Source organism: Boleophthalmus pectinirostris, unplaced genomic scaffold, assembly GCF_026225935.1.
Source record: "Boleophthalmus pectinirostris isolate CB_2022bp ecotype Guang Dong unplaced genomic scaffold, ASM2622593v1 HiC_scaffold_16, whole genome shotgun sequence".
NCBI classification, from domain to species: Eukaryota; Metazoa; Chordata; class Actinopteri; order Gobiiformes; family Gobiidae; genus Boleophthalmus; species Boleophthalmus pectinirostris.
In genome coordinates, this window is record NW_026571095.1 from 21,029,330 (window position 1) to 21,045,445 (window position 16,116).

At 36.8% G+C, this 16,116-nt stretch overlaps 1 protein-coding gene across 1 annotated transcript; it reads left to right on the plus strand.

Annotated features, from left to right (window-relative positions):
- Positions 1 to 10,657: 10,657 nt before the first annotated feature.
- Positions 10,658 to 15,816, plus strand: atp6v0b (ATPase H+ transporting V0 subunit b). Its single transcript, XM_020929154.2, has 8 exons — positions 10,658 to 10,919; positions 11,511 to 11,559; positions 11,818 to 11,901; positions 11,992 to 12,069; positions 12,162 to 12,231; positions 12,471 to 12,522; positions 13,304 to 13,494; positions 14,476 to 15,816. Exons 1-8 carry the CDS (start codon positions 10,835 to 10,837, stop codon positions 14,500 to 14,502), a joined length of 636 nt encoding a protein of 211 aa, XP_020784813.1. The 5' UTR covers positions 10,658 to 10,834; the 3' UTR covers positions 14,503 to 15,816.
- The last annotated feature ends 300 nt before the right edge of the window (positions 15,817 to 16,116 follow it).

Below are 16,116 nucleotides of genomic sequence, written 5' to 3' on the forward strand. Positions count from 1 at the left end.
TGGGATCGATTATCCACAGATCTGGCCTGTAACTCTAGTTTGGTCTCCATGTAGACAGAAAGGTTTAATACCACACTGTGAAACATTAACATCTCCATAGCGATGGACCTTTCACCAAAAAACTTACCCATGGCATCTTTAAGTGAAATGTGCAATCTAATCTGCATAACATATGTATTTGGATATAAAGTGACACATTTCCTAGTCTTGCCCGAATGCAGCTACAACACTCTTTGTTTTTTCCCTACCAGCTTTCATAGACCCGAGAAAATATAGAAAACAACTAAAAATATCAAATCATTCTGATGTGTTTCTCTCGCACATTTCCTGGAAACAGAAGCAGTCATGTGTGCTTTGTCTCGATGTACTTTGGTTAATTTCTGTTCATCTTGGCCAGCACATCGTGTTTTACAAATATGGCTTTCAGTGAATGAACAGTGCCCATTACGCTAAAAGAAAATGTGATTTATCAGTATTAGATCATTACACACAATACCATCTGCACGGCCATAACCAGACCTTCCAAATAACAACAACACGCGAATGTGCTATTACATAATGAAGCCTGATTAACTTGAATTGAACATTATGCTTTCTGTCCTCTCTCTCTTGCCTTACTTGTTAACCCTTATCTTTTGGTAGAAGTCATGTTGATGATCAAAACAGGCCAGGATTGTGATTGTGAGATGAGCTGCAGCTACACGCTGTACTTTTGTCTTGGTTCACAGAGGATTGGTAACAATATATAAAAATATGCCCCCTGCAGTCCACCCACACACTAATGTCATTTAGATATTCGGAAATTGATTTTGGTACGCTTAAAGGTACACCATGTTACTTTTCTGGAGTTTACATTCTGATTTTAGCATCGTTGCACTGGCTTATTGTTTGTTTTTAAAGCTTTGAATGGCCTGGCCCCGCAGTAAGTCTCGGACCTCATCCAAATGTATACCCCCGCTTACACTTTGAGGTCTGAGTTCCAGCTCCAGCTCTTGGAGCCTCAGTCGAGACTTAAAATCAGGGGGAATAGGACCTTCTCTGTGGCCGGCCTATACTCTGGAACACTCTGCCGCCCCACGTCCAAACAGCTCCCACTGTGGAGTGTTTTAAGTTTCGTCTTAAAACCCACTTTTATTCTCTGGCTTTTAACACAGCGTGAGTTGTGTAGTCCGCTGTGTCTTTTATTTATTTTATTCATTCTACTTATTTTATCTGTTTTACTTATTTACTACTATTTTATGATTTTATGCTTTTTGCTTTTATTTGAATTAACAGTTTTTATTGTTTTAGGACTGGTATGACCAAATTTTAGCAGTTTACCTTTTTGTTGTCTTCATTTTATGATCTCTATGCAGCACTTTGGAAGCTGCTTTGTTTGTAAAATGTGCTATAGAAATAAAGTGGATTTGACTCATGTTGTCATGGAGATGTTATTGTGTTGCTTGAAATATTCCACAGTATAGTATTCAACTTATCTATCATTTATTAAAGATGCAGTGTGTAACTTTTTTTCCTTGAAGTTTGTCTTTCTTCCTTCAAATAGAAAACACTCTTTTCCACCTTGTCCCGTCAGGTGGTAAAACAGGAGGTGCTCTCTTGTGTTTTTAAAATCCATACACCTTCACTACACTCATTTGAATAATTTCATCCCTGGAAATGACAATCTCTACTGAACTAAATGTAAAAGGTAGATGTTAACTTGAAAACTACTGCTTCATGACATCACCAGGTGAAACAGAGCGTTCAGAGCTTTGGGAATGTAAACAGACTAATAATAAAAGATTACTCAAACTTGTGTGAATGAAACAAAACACAACTCCAGTTACGTTTTGAACCACTTGATGTGTAATATTCAAATTTTCTGTGGCATGGACTTTGATGATCTTAGCCTGATTAGTAATAGTTGTTGTAATTAGCAGCAAGAATAATTGTTGTAATGTTAGTAATCTTTGAACATTTTCACATTGATTGTAAAATGTTTCATGAATAATTTATGAGAACAAGTAAATGTTTTGAGTGGGTTTTCTTCAACCTGGGGACACTCATGCTCTGAATAAGATGTGACACATTTAACAAATAAACCATTGTGTTTCAGTTTGAATGACTTCGGTCTTCATAGGTTAGACTTCCAATAAACGATGTTATTAATATGCAACTGTCGTCCATGCCATGTACATTTACTGTTTAGTTTTGACAAGCAACTGTAGAATAATGAAGCATTTACATAGACTGTAAAGAAGTGGACTAAGCAAGTGTCATGTCACCCATCGTGTTCAGCGTCGCTCAAATGAAGCTTGCGATGCTAACGATTCTAAGAGCAAATCTGGCTCAATGTTATGAATAGGATTTTTTTAACTGACAAAATAGCAAAAAGGGAAAAAAAAGAATCCAGATCATGTAGAGCAGGTTAATGTGAACATTTTAAGACCAAAATGATGAGGCTCACTGCAGCATGGCGGCTAGTGCGCTAGCTTTGTCCACTCGTATATGAGCATTTAGCGACAGGAGCTCAATTGGTGTTTGTCGATTGATCCGAAGGTTGGCGGTTTGTATTCTGCTTTCAACATAAACATTGGTTGAGCAGTCACATCCGCTGACTCAGAGGTTGGTGGTGTGCTTCCAACTCCCACAGATGAATGCTGTGGATGTGACTCAACCCACCTCACCCCCAGTGTCTGTGTACATTTATATATGAATGGGTGAGCGGTTCCTTGTTGTAAAGCGCTTTGACTGCCTTGAAGGTGGAAAAACACTATATAAAATTCTGAACGTTTACCATCTTTGTTTTGATTTTACAGGTAATTTTAACATGTAGTGGCTGCTACTACATTATTCTGTGTTTAGAGAGAATGGGCCAGTGAATGTTAAAGGGTTAGAGAATGTACTGTTTGAGTATTGTGTGTGAGTATTACGTAACCATATGCTGTACTGTATGGTAATGTATATGAACATTATGAACAAACATGAACAACAGACCTCACATCCTTGAAGCACAGAGAATGTGTTCTAGCTCTGCTCTTTTGTGAGCCCATTTTTCTTTTTCTTTTTTTTTGTTATGGGGTGCTGGATCATATGCTAATTTCCTGCAATCACAACCACCACTCTGTTATTATGTATTGTTACATTCCACATGTGTACTAATTAGAGCATATAGTGAGAACTGTGCAGAGTTTGAACAAGGCTGATTAAAAATACATAATCTATACATAATCTTATCATTTTATAGTGGAAATGTTTAAGAGTCTATTTGTAATTATGCAGAATTAAAATGAATCAAACTGAAGGACATCATTAGAAGCAACGGGGAAGTGGAGTACGATGAATGAAAAAGCACTTAGAATACAAAAAATGCAAGTAGTAAGGTTGTCTTCATTTCTTTTTAGGTTATATTTGTTTTATTAATGGTGCAATTTGAAATAATATTTCATTGGAATGAAGCTGAAACATAATGTTATTTATAATTCAAAACGTATGACAGGGTTTCCATCATGCTGCTCCATGCTGTGCTTTTATGAACTCCACTGTGAGTCTAGGGTCATAAATTCACTCTGAGATTATAATGTTATCATCATATGGTGTCTCTAATGATGGAGAAGTGTGTTAAACATCTTTTTAACTCATTTCATTTTTACAGTCGTAAAATGTTTAAAACAAAACTAGCTCATTTTTAACAGTTTGCAATGATCCAAAGTAATTCTTCACATACCTTAGTCATTCTGGATTAGTTAATGATTTACAATGGTGAATTTAAAAGCACTTTTCACAACTTTCTGAGGCCACACTGAGTTTGCGTCATGGTAAAGCTAATAATAACTAATATATAGTGACATATATAGTGATATATATATATATATATATATATATATATATATATATATATATATATATATATATATATATATATATATATATATATATATATATATATATATATATATATATATATATATACTGACAGTATAGTGGACTTATTTTGTCCTCAGGAGCTGCTTATACCATATGTACCTGTACTGACAAATGCTGCCCAAACACATGGAAAAAATCGAGTACAGTGCCTTTAAATGCATTATTTATCCAGTCCACGTTCTAGTCTGCACATTCTAACCACTTATCAGCTTTTAACGTTTCAGGATTCATGACATATAGGTAGACAAATACTAAAGGCATGAAAGAGGAATGAAGACTTGAATGCACTCTCTTCCTCACTGTCAGTTTTGAACCACATCCTCCAAGGTAAACATGGAAAAACAACACTGAGACAAGGACAACAAAGTTTGTCTCATTTTGAATATTTCAGAGCTGTTGTTTACCACATACTGAAGATACACCTATAAAATTCTCTTTTGTTGTCAGCATAGCAGCAAGGTCACCCCGAGGTCAAACTGTCTCCAAATTATAACAAGCAACTGTTGTAATGAATGCTATTAAGGTTTCCCTGACAACAGCTTATTGATTTTCCAGTTCACATAGCACTGGTACCTGGGGTCATGTTAGTTCATTAAATGTTCCCATGTCAATTAAACAGAATATGTTTTGACAAGCTTTTCAGGCAATTACAGGGACAGAGGGGCAAATGATGAGGATTGCGCAATATATGATAGACTTACAAACTTTACTGACCAGCAAGTGAAATTTACCTGGACAAAATGGCTCACACGTCACAATATAATAAAAACAAAGAGCAAAAAATAAATAGTTGCCTAATATATTCACATTTCAGAATAATTCAAAGGTGCATTCGGTAAGTTTTGTGATGTACAGTCTACCACTTGCTTCTTTCATGGAGATGTTACAAAGTAATAGAGGTATTTATATAAAGTACCTGGACAAAAATTCTGCTCCAGGCAAAACAATGACAACTTCAATTTAGACAAGCAAGTGCCCCCTTCCTCCAGGTAAGTTACATAGGGCACCTTTAAGCTAGCCTGATTCATCAGCTGGTTTCACTTTGTGGAAACTGTCTGACCTTACAGCATTAGGATTCGTTTGCTCGACGGTAGGCGAGTACTTTTTAATTTAATCAATCGCTGCTATTTGGTCATGACATATGTGATGAGCCAGATCCATAGGAAAATGGCTATAAGTCCTTGATCTAGGGAATCATTGCCAACACAGAACGTATGGCTTCATTTACATCCATCTTGACTGCTTTGTTTACTGTTGTGCTGTACCACAAAAGGGACCCAGACAGGCACTTGAGTTTGACATCATGGCTTCACAACTCTTCGCTGATTGGTCGGTGCAAGGTCTACAACTTCCGGGGTTCTTGCAAACCATCTAGGTTATTCTGATTCCTGACCTAGTTGCTGGAGAGAAATTAAATTAAGAGGAGGCACTAAGTGGCACCAGCCTGGCTACCTTTAAGCACAAAAAGACAAAAAGATGTCAAACAAGGCACAGGTACAGATTTTTTGTAAAATTACAAATAGAATAAAATATAGGAAATATAAAATCTAAGTTACAAGAAGTGGTGGGGTAAAGAGAAATGAGCAACGATGAACATTATCTGGGTTGTAATTATGGGTTATTTTATGCATATGAAAGTAACTCACAAGAAAGTCAAAGTAGATAGTAATTCATAAAACATAACTAAACATGTTGTATTAAAATGTGACACATTCCTGAATCCACCTGAGCATGGTGGTATACTGCAGGCAGACAAAGGATGAGGTGCCCACAGGGACTCCTGAGTGCCCTGGGCTCAGAGCACAAATGATCAAGATAGAGTTTGTGTTGTTTGGCTTGTTCGTAGAAGTAGCAGCTCACAGCTCAGGAAGTGCAAGATGAAAGAGCATTTTTCATGACGTGGGTCGATGTGTCTAAATGTAGATGTTAAGAACACATTTGTTGCTTCCACTAGTGGCAAAACTCAGACATGTTTTCCTGTTGAGATGAATGATGGGTACTGTGGAATAAGCACTATGAGGAGGTAAGTCATTTATGAAAGTCTTGCCCAAAGTAAGATATTCATTCAATGTTTAAATTTTTAATTCTTTTACCCACATGATTTTGGTATCACAGGAAACAAACTGCTCACCATAAGAAATTAATGTATGCAACCCTTGAACTAAGATTAAGAAAATTATAACAATTTATTGGGAATGGATGGGAAATTAATAATAATTATAGCCGCAACTGGTGATAAAGGCCCTCGACCTGGCACGCATCGACCTCCCTTGCTAACGGCCGTGCCCAGTAGCACAACATCAAAGTGTTTCAGGTTTAATATGATCAGACAATGCAAGAGCATTTTACAACCTCCAGGGGTGTGCTGATGAGCCATTTGTTTAAAAAGTTTTAATAATTGTGATCTTGGCTCAGGTAGGTATGGAAGCCCTTAGAGGCAAGAAAAAAAATGCATGTCATATGGGATCTATTTTCTAAGGGTTATTATTATTATTATTATTATTATTATTATTATTATTATTATTATTAATATGCACCAACAACTCAACAACAGCCAAAAAAATCTGAAGCCAGTGCAAGTGGGTGAGAGTGGGGGTGATTTGAGGCCAGGGTTAGGAGTGAGTGAGAACCCTGGTATTTTTTTGTTTTTGCTCAAGTTTCCGAGCAGAGGCAAAGTGGTGATCACTGTACGAGGCTGTTGACAACCTTTGCACTGGCTCAGCTCGCAAAAAGTAAAACTCAAGAAAAAACTGGTGTCTTCAGCCAAAGTAAAGACATACCCCAGCCTCCCACATTCACACCCAATGCCTTACCTAATGAGTCATCCCTCCACTCATTCAGCAGTGCTGAACTTTGCCATTTAAACTAATATGCTGGGGAAACCATGGAAGCCCATTTCTACCAGTAAATAAAAAATAAAAGCCCCACAGAAAGTCATAATTATGACTTTAAAAGTCACAATTATGGGTTTAAAACTTAAGCTGCATCCAAAAATGGTTAAATGCGCTCAGGAAGTTCCTTTCCTTATCATTGACCAAGATGTGTTCCATCGTCTGCCATGACAAGGACCATCCCAACTGATCAGTGAAGTTAGGAAGCTAAAGTTCCTTTAGCATAGGAAACTCAGGAGGTTCCTAACCAGCGGTAAGGAGGTATGAGGCATCCCACAATCCACTGCGCAGATCAAAGCATCTGCTTCCAAATGATTAAACACTGCAGCAGACTATTAATTAAAATCTTCTGCATAAATAAACTCAACTTTACAACTTACAACCATATCAACTATAGAGCCACATCAGCCTGTTTGATATTATAATGAGTTTAATGCAGTTTTGCTCACATTTGTTTATGTTTTACAGAAACAAAACTTTAAACCACATGACTATTGCATAAACCATACAGTGCTGAAAAAACAACTTGTTCCTACGGCCGCTGATGTAGTCAGCCTCTGTCGGACTAAAGGACATGATTATATATGTGTATATATGACTAATATATGTGTTCTTTTTGTGAGAGAGATGTGCTGCTGATGGTGAGTCTGTTCTATGCTTGTATCACGTTTGAGGTGGTTCATGTTAAACTTTTCAGAGATTATATGTGTGCAGATCTTACTTGTGCAGGTTTAGTGCAGCTCTTTATTTAACAGCAGTCATTTCACTCATGTATGGCAGCTTTATTTATGTCAGCTAATGTTGTGATGAAAAGACTGAAAGATTTAAAAAATTATCATAAGACTCACGCTGTAGTGGAGGATAGTACACTTGTTGTAGTCCATTTTCTGGGAGCTGTAGTTTTCACTCTAGTTCCAGCTACTGGTTAGGAGGATCTGGATCCACCTAAAGCAGCAATAGCTCCTTCTCCTCACTGCTCTTCCTCTTCCTTGGTCCTTATGGTCGACCTCATGACGTAGCTCTCAGAGGTAATCATAATATACAAATAGTCATAACAATAAATACTATATAAAATACTTTCCATTTATATTGCTTTTCAAGACACCCAAAACGCTTAACAATAACACACACACACGAGTGTGGTTAGGGTTTTGGGATTAAAAGACAGATTAAACAGAAATGTTTTGAGAAGTGATTTGAATTGATTAGTGGTTTCAGCAGTTAGTACCTGTGGAGAGAGCTTGTTTCAGAGTGCAGGGGCCTGGACACAGAAGGCTCTGACACCCATGGTCCACTCCCTGCAGCGCGGAACGGTGAGCTGAGAGGAGGAGGAGGAGCAGAGTGTCCTGGAGGGTGTGTAGGTTTGGAGCAGGTTAGACTTGTAGATGAGAAAAAGAATATTGTACTGGATATGGTATTTCATGGGAAGCCAGTGCAGGTGGCTTGGTGGGAGTGAGAAACCTGGCAGCAGAGTTTTGGATGTATTGAAACCTGTCAAGACGCGTTTGGGAAATGCCAGAAAGGACTCCATTGTAATAGTCCAGATGGGAGGTAATGAATGACTGAATGAGTGTTTGAGCAACCAAGTCCGGGAGAGATGGACAGAGGTGGGAGATGTTGCGGAGGTGGTAAAAGGCAGATTTTGTGATTGGTTTGATGTGGGGGTTCAAAGGAGAGAGCTGAGTCCAGGATGATGCCCAGGTTGTGGACTGATGGGGAAGGGAGGAAGTCATTTTCATCAATGGTGAGCACCAGACCTTCTGAAGCAGTGGTCTGGTGTCTACAACCATAAGCTCTGTTTGTTGCTGTTGAATTTGAGGAAGTTGGAAGATAACCAAGTCCGAAGATCGGTAAAGCAGTTGGAGAGAAACTGAGGGGGAGACGGGAGCAAGGCTTGGTGGAGATGTAAAGTTGTCTATCTTCGGTGTATGAGTGGAAGTTGAGTCCGTGTTTACGTAGGATTTGTCCGAGGGGGAGCAGATAAATAATAAACAGAAGTGGACCAAGCACAGAACCTTGCAGTACACCTTGGTGGATGAGAGAGGGAGGTGAGCGGGAGTCATTGATGGAAATGAACTGTTGTCTGTGGGAAAGGTATAAGTGAAACCAGGAAAGTGCAGTACCAGTCAGTCTAATGTAATTGGAGAGGCGGTTGAGAAGGATGGAGTGAGAGACTGTGTCAACGTGCTGAGAGTGAAGATGCGAATTTTGACCAATGCTGTGGGGAGTGGTAAGGTAAGCAACAAGGTAAATGTTTTGGGCTGAGTCAACAGGTGTGAAGGTGGAGAAAGCTCAGGTTTTTTAATGTATACAGTAAATAGCCGTGGCTGTTTTTTGTTTTGAGTTTTTGGTGCAAAAAAAAAAAAAAAAAAAAAAGACAATAAAAATAAATAAATAAAGTAGAGCCCAAATGACAAGTGCATATTCCATACTTGTGGTGATAGGCTAGACACAGCTGTCCCCATAGGCCCCTCCAATCACCAACAAACACTCACACACCACATTCAAACTAGGCACTGTGGGTGAAGTGTTATACCTAAGGACACAAGAACAGTTTGAACTGGAGCCACTGCTGCTTCAGTGTGGCACCTCATAGTCTCAGCTGTCTCCTTTTCAAGTTCACTGCTTCAACAGTTAGGACGCTATTGGCTGAACAATATTGATAAGTAGTTTCAGGCTCTCCTCAGGGGTCTCTGTAGCCACTTTAATGAGCCTTCACAATGCAATTAATTGCAAGTGGTTTAATGGATCACCCCCTGGAGAATGGACTGCACTTCAACCTTCAGTGCTCCAACAGCAAAGTCTAGTATAGGCATACAATCATTATGCTTCTCTCAATCTCTTTTTAGGATTTAAAAAAAAAAAAAAAATCCTCTGCCAAAAGAATCTAACATGTGATAATTCCAAAGTGTTTCAGAGAACACTACTACCCAATTAAAAAACCCTTCAGGCTGTTCAAATTTCCTTGAAACTCTGCAGTCCACTCTTGATTTGTGCAGAAAATAACAGGAAGCTTGTCCAAATAATAATAATCATAGGTTTGTAATTGTATTATAATTATGCCCACGTGTTCTGTAATTTCAGTTGTGACTAATTACAAGTTGTAAATACTGCATACATTTACTACAGCCTACAATAGCTTTTAGTAAGGGCAGTATGTTATTAAACTATTTTCTTTCCCAAAACGTGAATCCTATATTTAAAACTGATATACCAGTGGGTGATGCCATGTTTTCATTAGGTTTAGATCTAACGAAATCTGATCCATATATTTTCATTTCACAACTGTGCTGACACTTCTATTTGCTATTAGTTACCATTTAAAAGTAAACTAGTTCAATAAATAAAAACTATTAATGTTTTTCAAACTTTGGTATGTGTACCACTGGTCGTCAGTGAGCTTTTCAGGTGGTACTTGTCACTTGGATAGCTCTTTAGATTTGCCTAATGTAGAGTTCACTTTATCCACTTTTTTGTCCTCCTTTGGTTGATTCCTCTGTAGAACCATAGTGACAATGATGTTGTCAAATTTTTACCCCTAAATATAGACTTTGTTTAGATCTAGTGATACTTGGAAACCCAAATCTTTTCTTTGTGGTACTTGGTGTGAGAAGTTGGAGAACCACTGAAGGCCTACTATGTGCAGCTCCAACAGTGACATCTAGCGTCCATTTCGTTCATTACATATTGTAAAGCTCTACGGGTTACATGTACCTTGTAAAAGATCAGTTTGAAATTGACCTGTTTTCAAATGTAACCCTACTGATGTCGCATGTTTTGCGATAATGCTCGTGTTTATTTTAAAAAGAGAAAAAAGAAAGCGACGTTCTTACTTCCGGGTGCAGGTCCTCGTTTCCGGTCACATGCTTGCGATCAGCTGACCTCACGACGCTTCTCCTTTTGATGTTCTGCTGACTGCTATCCACCGTCGACGGACAGAAGCGACAAATTCAATATATCCCCACGGTTTTGTCGGCATAAAAGTGATATTTTAGCCCCACACTTGCTGCTGGTGGAGCGGGATTATCGGCGGATAGATGCTGTTGGAGTGGATGATGAACGGACACGCTCTTCTGTATACGGGGGTCACTGTGGCCTTCTGGAGTACCATCCTAATCGTCGGTCAGTCTACGCTACTACTCATTTATGAATGAAATACACATTTGAATAGATTTTACACATGCTTTAATACATGCCCACTGCTTTGTTTTCAATCTACACTTAGCATTGTTAGCATCCAACTGCATTTTGCACCTGATCTACTCTGCTAATGTGTGTTTTGCTTCGTGTTAGCATACTGTCATAATGTAGAAAATGTACAAAGATGCAATCCAATTATTTGAAATATATACTTTATAGATGACTATTTAGTTATGCGTAGATGAGTTATGAATAATAATTACCATTTTCTATTAATTTAGCTTGTGTCAATCATCAGTAGCATTGACAGCTAGCTTCGACAAATCCATTACAAATTGACTGCTGGTCATATGTTTGCGTATCTGTTGCTACCTTCATACTTGTCTGCTTACAATATAACGTTGTAATTATGCTGTAACTGTGTAAAACCAGTCTCTTTCATCACGTGATGTTGAGCTATCACACCTAAACTACAACTTGTCAAGGCATTTGCACATGACTTCTGCTCTGACTACTAAAGCAGAAAAGAAAACTTCAATTATCTAACTTGCATTTTTTTTCCCTTTTCCACAGGTATCTGCTATACAATTTTTGACTTGGGATTCAGATTTGATGTAGCATGGTAAGATTAAGCAAATGCAATGTCTTTACCCTAGACATAAAGTTCCCAGATTGCACAAAATGTTTTTTTTGTTTTTTTGGTGTCTCTAAGGATGTCCATTAAAGGAACTGTTTATTTAGTTTCTGTTGTAAATTATGCACCGATGTGTGCTCTCAGGAACATTACAATTATTTTATTATTCTAGTTATTACTATTTCACTGTATAAATTATAATACTGTTCTTTGTATGACAGATTTTGTATTTTTTTTATTTTTCAGGTTCCTGACAGAGACTTCGCCTTACATGTGGGCTAACCTGGGCATTGGCCTGGCTATATCCCTGTCAGTGGTGGGTGCTGCCTGGTAAGTGTACACAGCTCAATAATTCATTGACTTTCATTGAGTTTTATCAATTTAAGTAGGAATTAATATAATTTGGATTCTTTGTTTTAGGGGCATCTACATCACAGGCTCCAGCATCATTGGTGGTGGTGTCAAGGCGCCTAGAATCAAAACTAAGAATTTAGTCAGGTAGGTAAACTACTATACTAATGCAAAAATTTTATATTTTTAATCAAAAAGTCAAATAACATAAAAAACTGAATTCTTTTGTTTTTATCTAGCATCATCTTCTGTGAAGCTGTAGCAATTTATGGAATTATTATGGCTATTGTCATCAGCAACATGGCTGAGGTAAGATATTCTTTGCTCTATACAGATGTACTTCTGTCAACTCATTTGTCAAAATTTATACTTTTTCTAAAATTTTGAACATTTACTGTAGACATCCAAGCACAAATATTATTATATTATGCTTTGTATGAGGAAGTGTTCTTTTAGACCTGACTCATATGGGAACTATAAAATGTTCAGAATGAATCAGTACAAGTATAGTCTACTGTTTATATTTAAGCAATGTTTTTTTCCTGCAGATGTTCAGTGGAACAACCCCAGACACCATTGGAGCTAAGAACTACCAAGCCGGTGAGTGTGTGACACAAGGTTATTAGACAGTTGCTGTATTAGAAATGGGTGGTATGGACAAATATTTCAGAGTGTGTGCTAGGGCTGCACAATATGAGAAAAAGATGCCTTAATTGAAAACTGTGGTGTGTATTGTGGTAAAAATATTATTGTGATATTTTAAAATATTTTGGCACAATAAGATTAGTTAAATTAAAACAAAATATGTATATGTATTCATTTACTAGTCAAACTGTGCCTGTAAGTGAAAATTAAACCAAATCAAGACTAACCTAAGTTTAATGTGGGACTAAATAAGGAAAATAATTAATACCGTCTGCTGTTTTGTCAGTTTTTCTTTCAAAATTTTTAAATTTGTAAAAAAAAGGGGAACCTTGTGTTGCATTATTTTTATTTCTGTGCAACATCTGTTACTATGCTATCCAATATAGTGATATCAATATTTTTGCAATATATTGTGCAGCCCTAGTATGCACTCCTTATAACTAAGTCCTTTTGAATTTTCTTTAGATTTTATTTTTATATCTTTTATATAGAGTAAATTGAAAAGCCCTGTCAATTATGTAGTTATTTCTTTATTTAAATTTCCAAGTGTCTAATAGTAACCGATTGATGGCAATATCAAAAATGTCTCTAAAAGGGTGTGTCCAAAATTTAACTCATTTTAGTTCTGTTATGGAGTTGGGTTTGGTGTGGTTCTAGCTTAGGAGGCATTTTCATTAAAAATGTATAAGCAAATCTGTCGCAATAAAATGACTGTATTATATGTTTGTGTTTGCAGGATACTCTATGTTTGGTGCTGGCCTGACTGTTGGCTTCTCAAATCTGTTCTGTGGAATCTGTGTGGGCATCGTGGGCAGTGGAGCTGCTCTGGCTGATGCTCAGAACCCCAGTCTCTTTGTCAAAATCCTCATTGTGGAAATCTTTGGCAGTGCTATCGGCCTGTTTGGTGTGATTGTAGCCATTCTGCAGGTGAGTAACACATAAGAATTGGATGTATTTGTTTTTAATGAACTGAAATGGAATAATTACAATTTAGAAATTTTTTTTTTCAGTCAAATAAAGTTAAGGTCGCCTTCCATGTAGTTTTACACATTATTTAGAAATGTTTTAGTCTAGTTTTCAGCTACTTTAAGACTTGATTTAATCCTTTATCTAAATGTTTGGAGAAGGTAGTGCTACAGAGAACCCTTGTTGTATTAACTTCTCACAGACCATAAATATTATTTAAAATTCTTATTAAGGTAAACTACAGTAATTACTATCAAAACAAATGGATTTTGTTGGTCCAACAATGCAGTGCACTGAATCCAAATAATATAGTTAGTTAGTTATAACCAGTTAAGCTGTGTGACTGCATCTATGCAGCTGTTTACACTTTCATAGTGGGAATGGGTGATATATATTGTTATATAATGTTTTTCTATATTGCTGTCAGCCAATACCTATATTCAGTACCAATATTTTTTTTCACATTTTCCTCTTTCCATGTGTTAGTTGTGTCCATGTGTCATTCCCAGATTGTCCTCAGTGGTTCAGATTTGTCTTTTTGAATAGACTAATACGTAAAAATATAAAATAGTTGTGTAAGTTATGGCTGTATGTTTACACAACCATGGAACTAATTATTTTATATCCCAGATAGATACTTTTTTTATACTTACATTTTATACTTGTTAAATTTTATACTCACAAAAGTCCTTTTGTGATCTTTACTTCAACTTTAGATAAGTTTGTGGGTCTGGCTATGGATTTTAAAAGCAAAATATCGACAAATAGTGGTTGTCGGCCAAAAATCTGGCCCATTCCTATTCCACTGTGCACACACCTCTTAAACTAGAACTAAACACAGGACCAGTAATTTGTTTGGCTAGAATAGGCTTATGCCATTTTACACACTGTTTAAATATTAACCTAAGTATGATATTTATATGTTGTCATTTTGTTTTGCAGACATCAAAAGTAAAGATGGGAGACTAAAAATGTCTGTATCTTCAGAAGAAGAATTTGCTGGAAAACAAGATGGATTATTGTGTAAATACATCGTAAATTATTTAAGTGTCTCTATTTGCCTGTTTTTAACTTGTCATTCACAACAAATGACCCGTGTAAGTCCTACTCCTCCTGCATTTGATTACCATGAATGTTTAAAGAGAGAAAACACTTGTAATGGCTACTCGTACTATAGACCAGCAGCAGTTTCTTCCACTAAATTGTGAATGAGAAGTTAAAAACATGAGTATTTGAACATATTGGTGTGTATGTGTGTATGTATGATGCACTTGTCTCTCATTTTCTCTCCACTGAAGCATGGGGTTGTCAAAATGTGTTTACTTTAGCCTGGTCTGTCACGTATTTTTCTTTTCTTTGTTTCTTATAAGCCAGTGGTCCTTAATCAACAAAGTGTCCCAGTTACAGTATTTGCCTGACACAGCAGAACGAAGGTTATTTAATGTTATTTTGAGAAAGGAAAATTCAGATCACAGCGGTACTTCTAATCCAAATGTGTCATCTATTTCTATCATCACTTACATTCCTACTTCCAAGATTTTAAGATTTGCATTCAAAACCCTTAAGCATCTTCTAAAAATAGCTGCTCAAACTGTGTTCAATACAAAGTTATACAGATAAAAATCATGCATTCTTACACATATCTGACCTGCTTGTGTCCATGGAGATGGATAAGTTCATTGCCATACTGTGGAACATTCTAGGCAAGCAATGACGTCACTTTACAGGCAAGCAGGTGTCAAACAGGCTTCAAATCTAACTTTATTTTTGTCAATACATTGTCTTATCTTTTCCATACATTCCTAAATGTGTGAACGCACTGAAACTGTGTGGGTGATGTGCAATTCTACTCTTGTTTTACATGATTAAAAGCCATTTTTGTGTGGTCTGTAGTTCTGATGTGAACGGGTTCAAACGGGCACTTCATGCAACTATATAATTTATTGTTCCATAGTATGATCTCAGTGTCATTTTGTCATCACATTTTGACAGACTATGGTTGTGAATGAAACTTTATTTTTGTCAATTCACTTATTCTTGTAGTAGATTTATTGAAAGTGTGAAAAAAAGTTGAGTTAATGACCTGGGCCTTAGAGAAGATATTTGATGACCATTGATAAACCAGGCTGTATCCAACCCTTGGCTTTCGGTGACTGTAGTTGGACCTGTGTGTATGTTCATGTTGATGTGATGGTGATCTGACAATAACCTTGTTTTTGACATTGTGAAAAATAACAATCTCCCTGTACATGTCTGTAAGAAAATAAAATATTGAAAAAAATACTTTCAGTATTTGTTCAGTTTTCAAATGAATCAAATATCATAGCACACGTACATGAAGATTTTTTTTATTATTATTTGACGTTTTGCCACAAGAGGGCGACATATACCACAACGTATTGTGCACCTGTTCATGGGGAGAAAGAGAAAAAAAAACAATACTAAAGATACTCAATACTAAACATGTTCAGCATTCAATATTAAACCGCGCATGTATTCTTTATGGCCTATGCTTCAATTTAATGTGGTTTAAGGGATTTCAATTAAATTAAATATTATGTATATATATGTAAACATTCAATA

What these genes read in the sequence shown, in the direction of transcription:
- atp6v0b (XM_020929154.2), top strand. Translation starts at nt 10,835, where the DNA reads ATGCTGTTGGAGTGGATGATGAACGGACACGCTCTTCTGTATACGGGG. An exon ending in TCAGTGGTGGGTGCTGCCTG is followed by an intron (nt 11,902 to 11,991) that starts GTAAGTGTACAC and finishes TCTTTGTTTTAG; the next exon opens with GGGCATCTACATCACAGGCT. An exon ending in TGATTGTAGCCATTCTGCAG is followed by an intron (nt 13,495 to 14,475) that starts GTGAGTAACACA and finishes TTTGTTTTGCAG; the next exon opens with ACATCAAAAGTAAAGATGGG.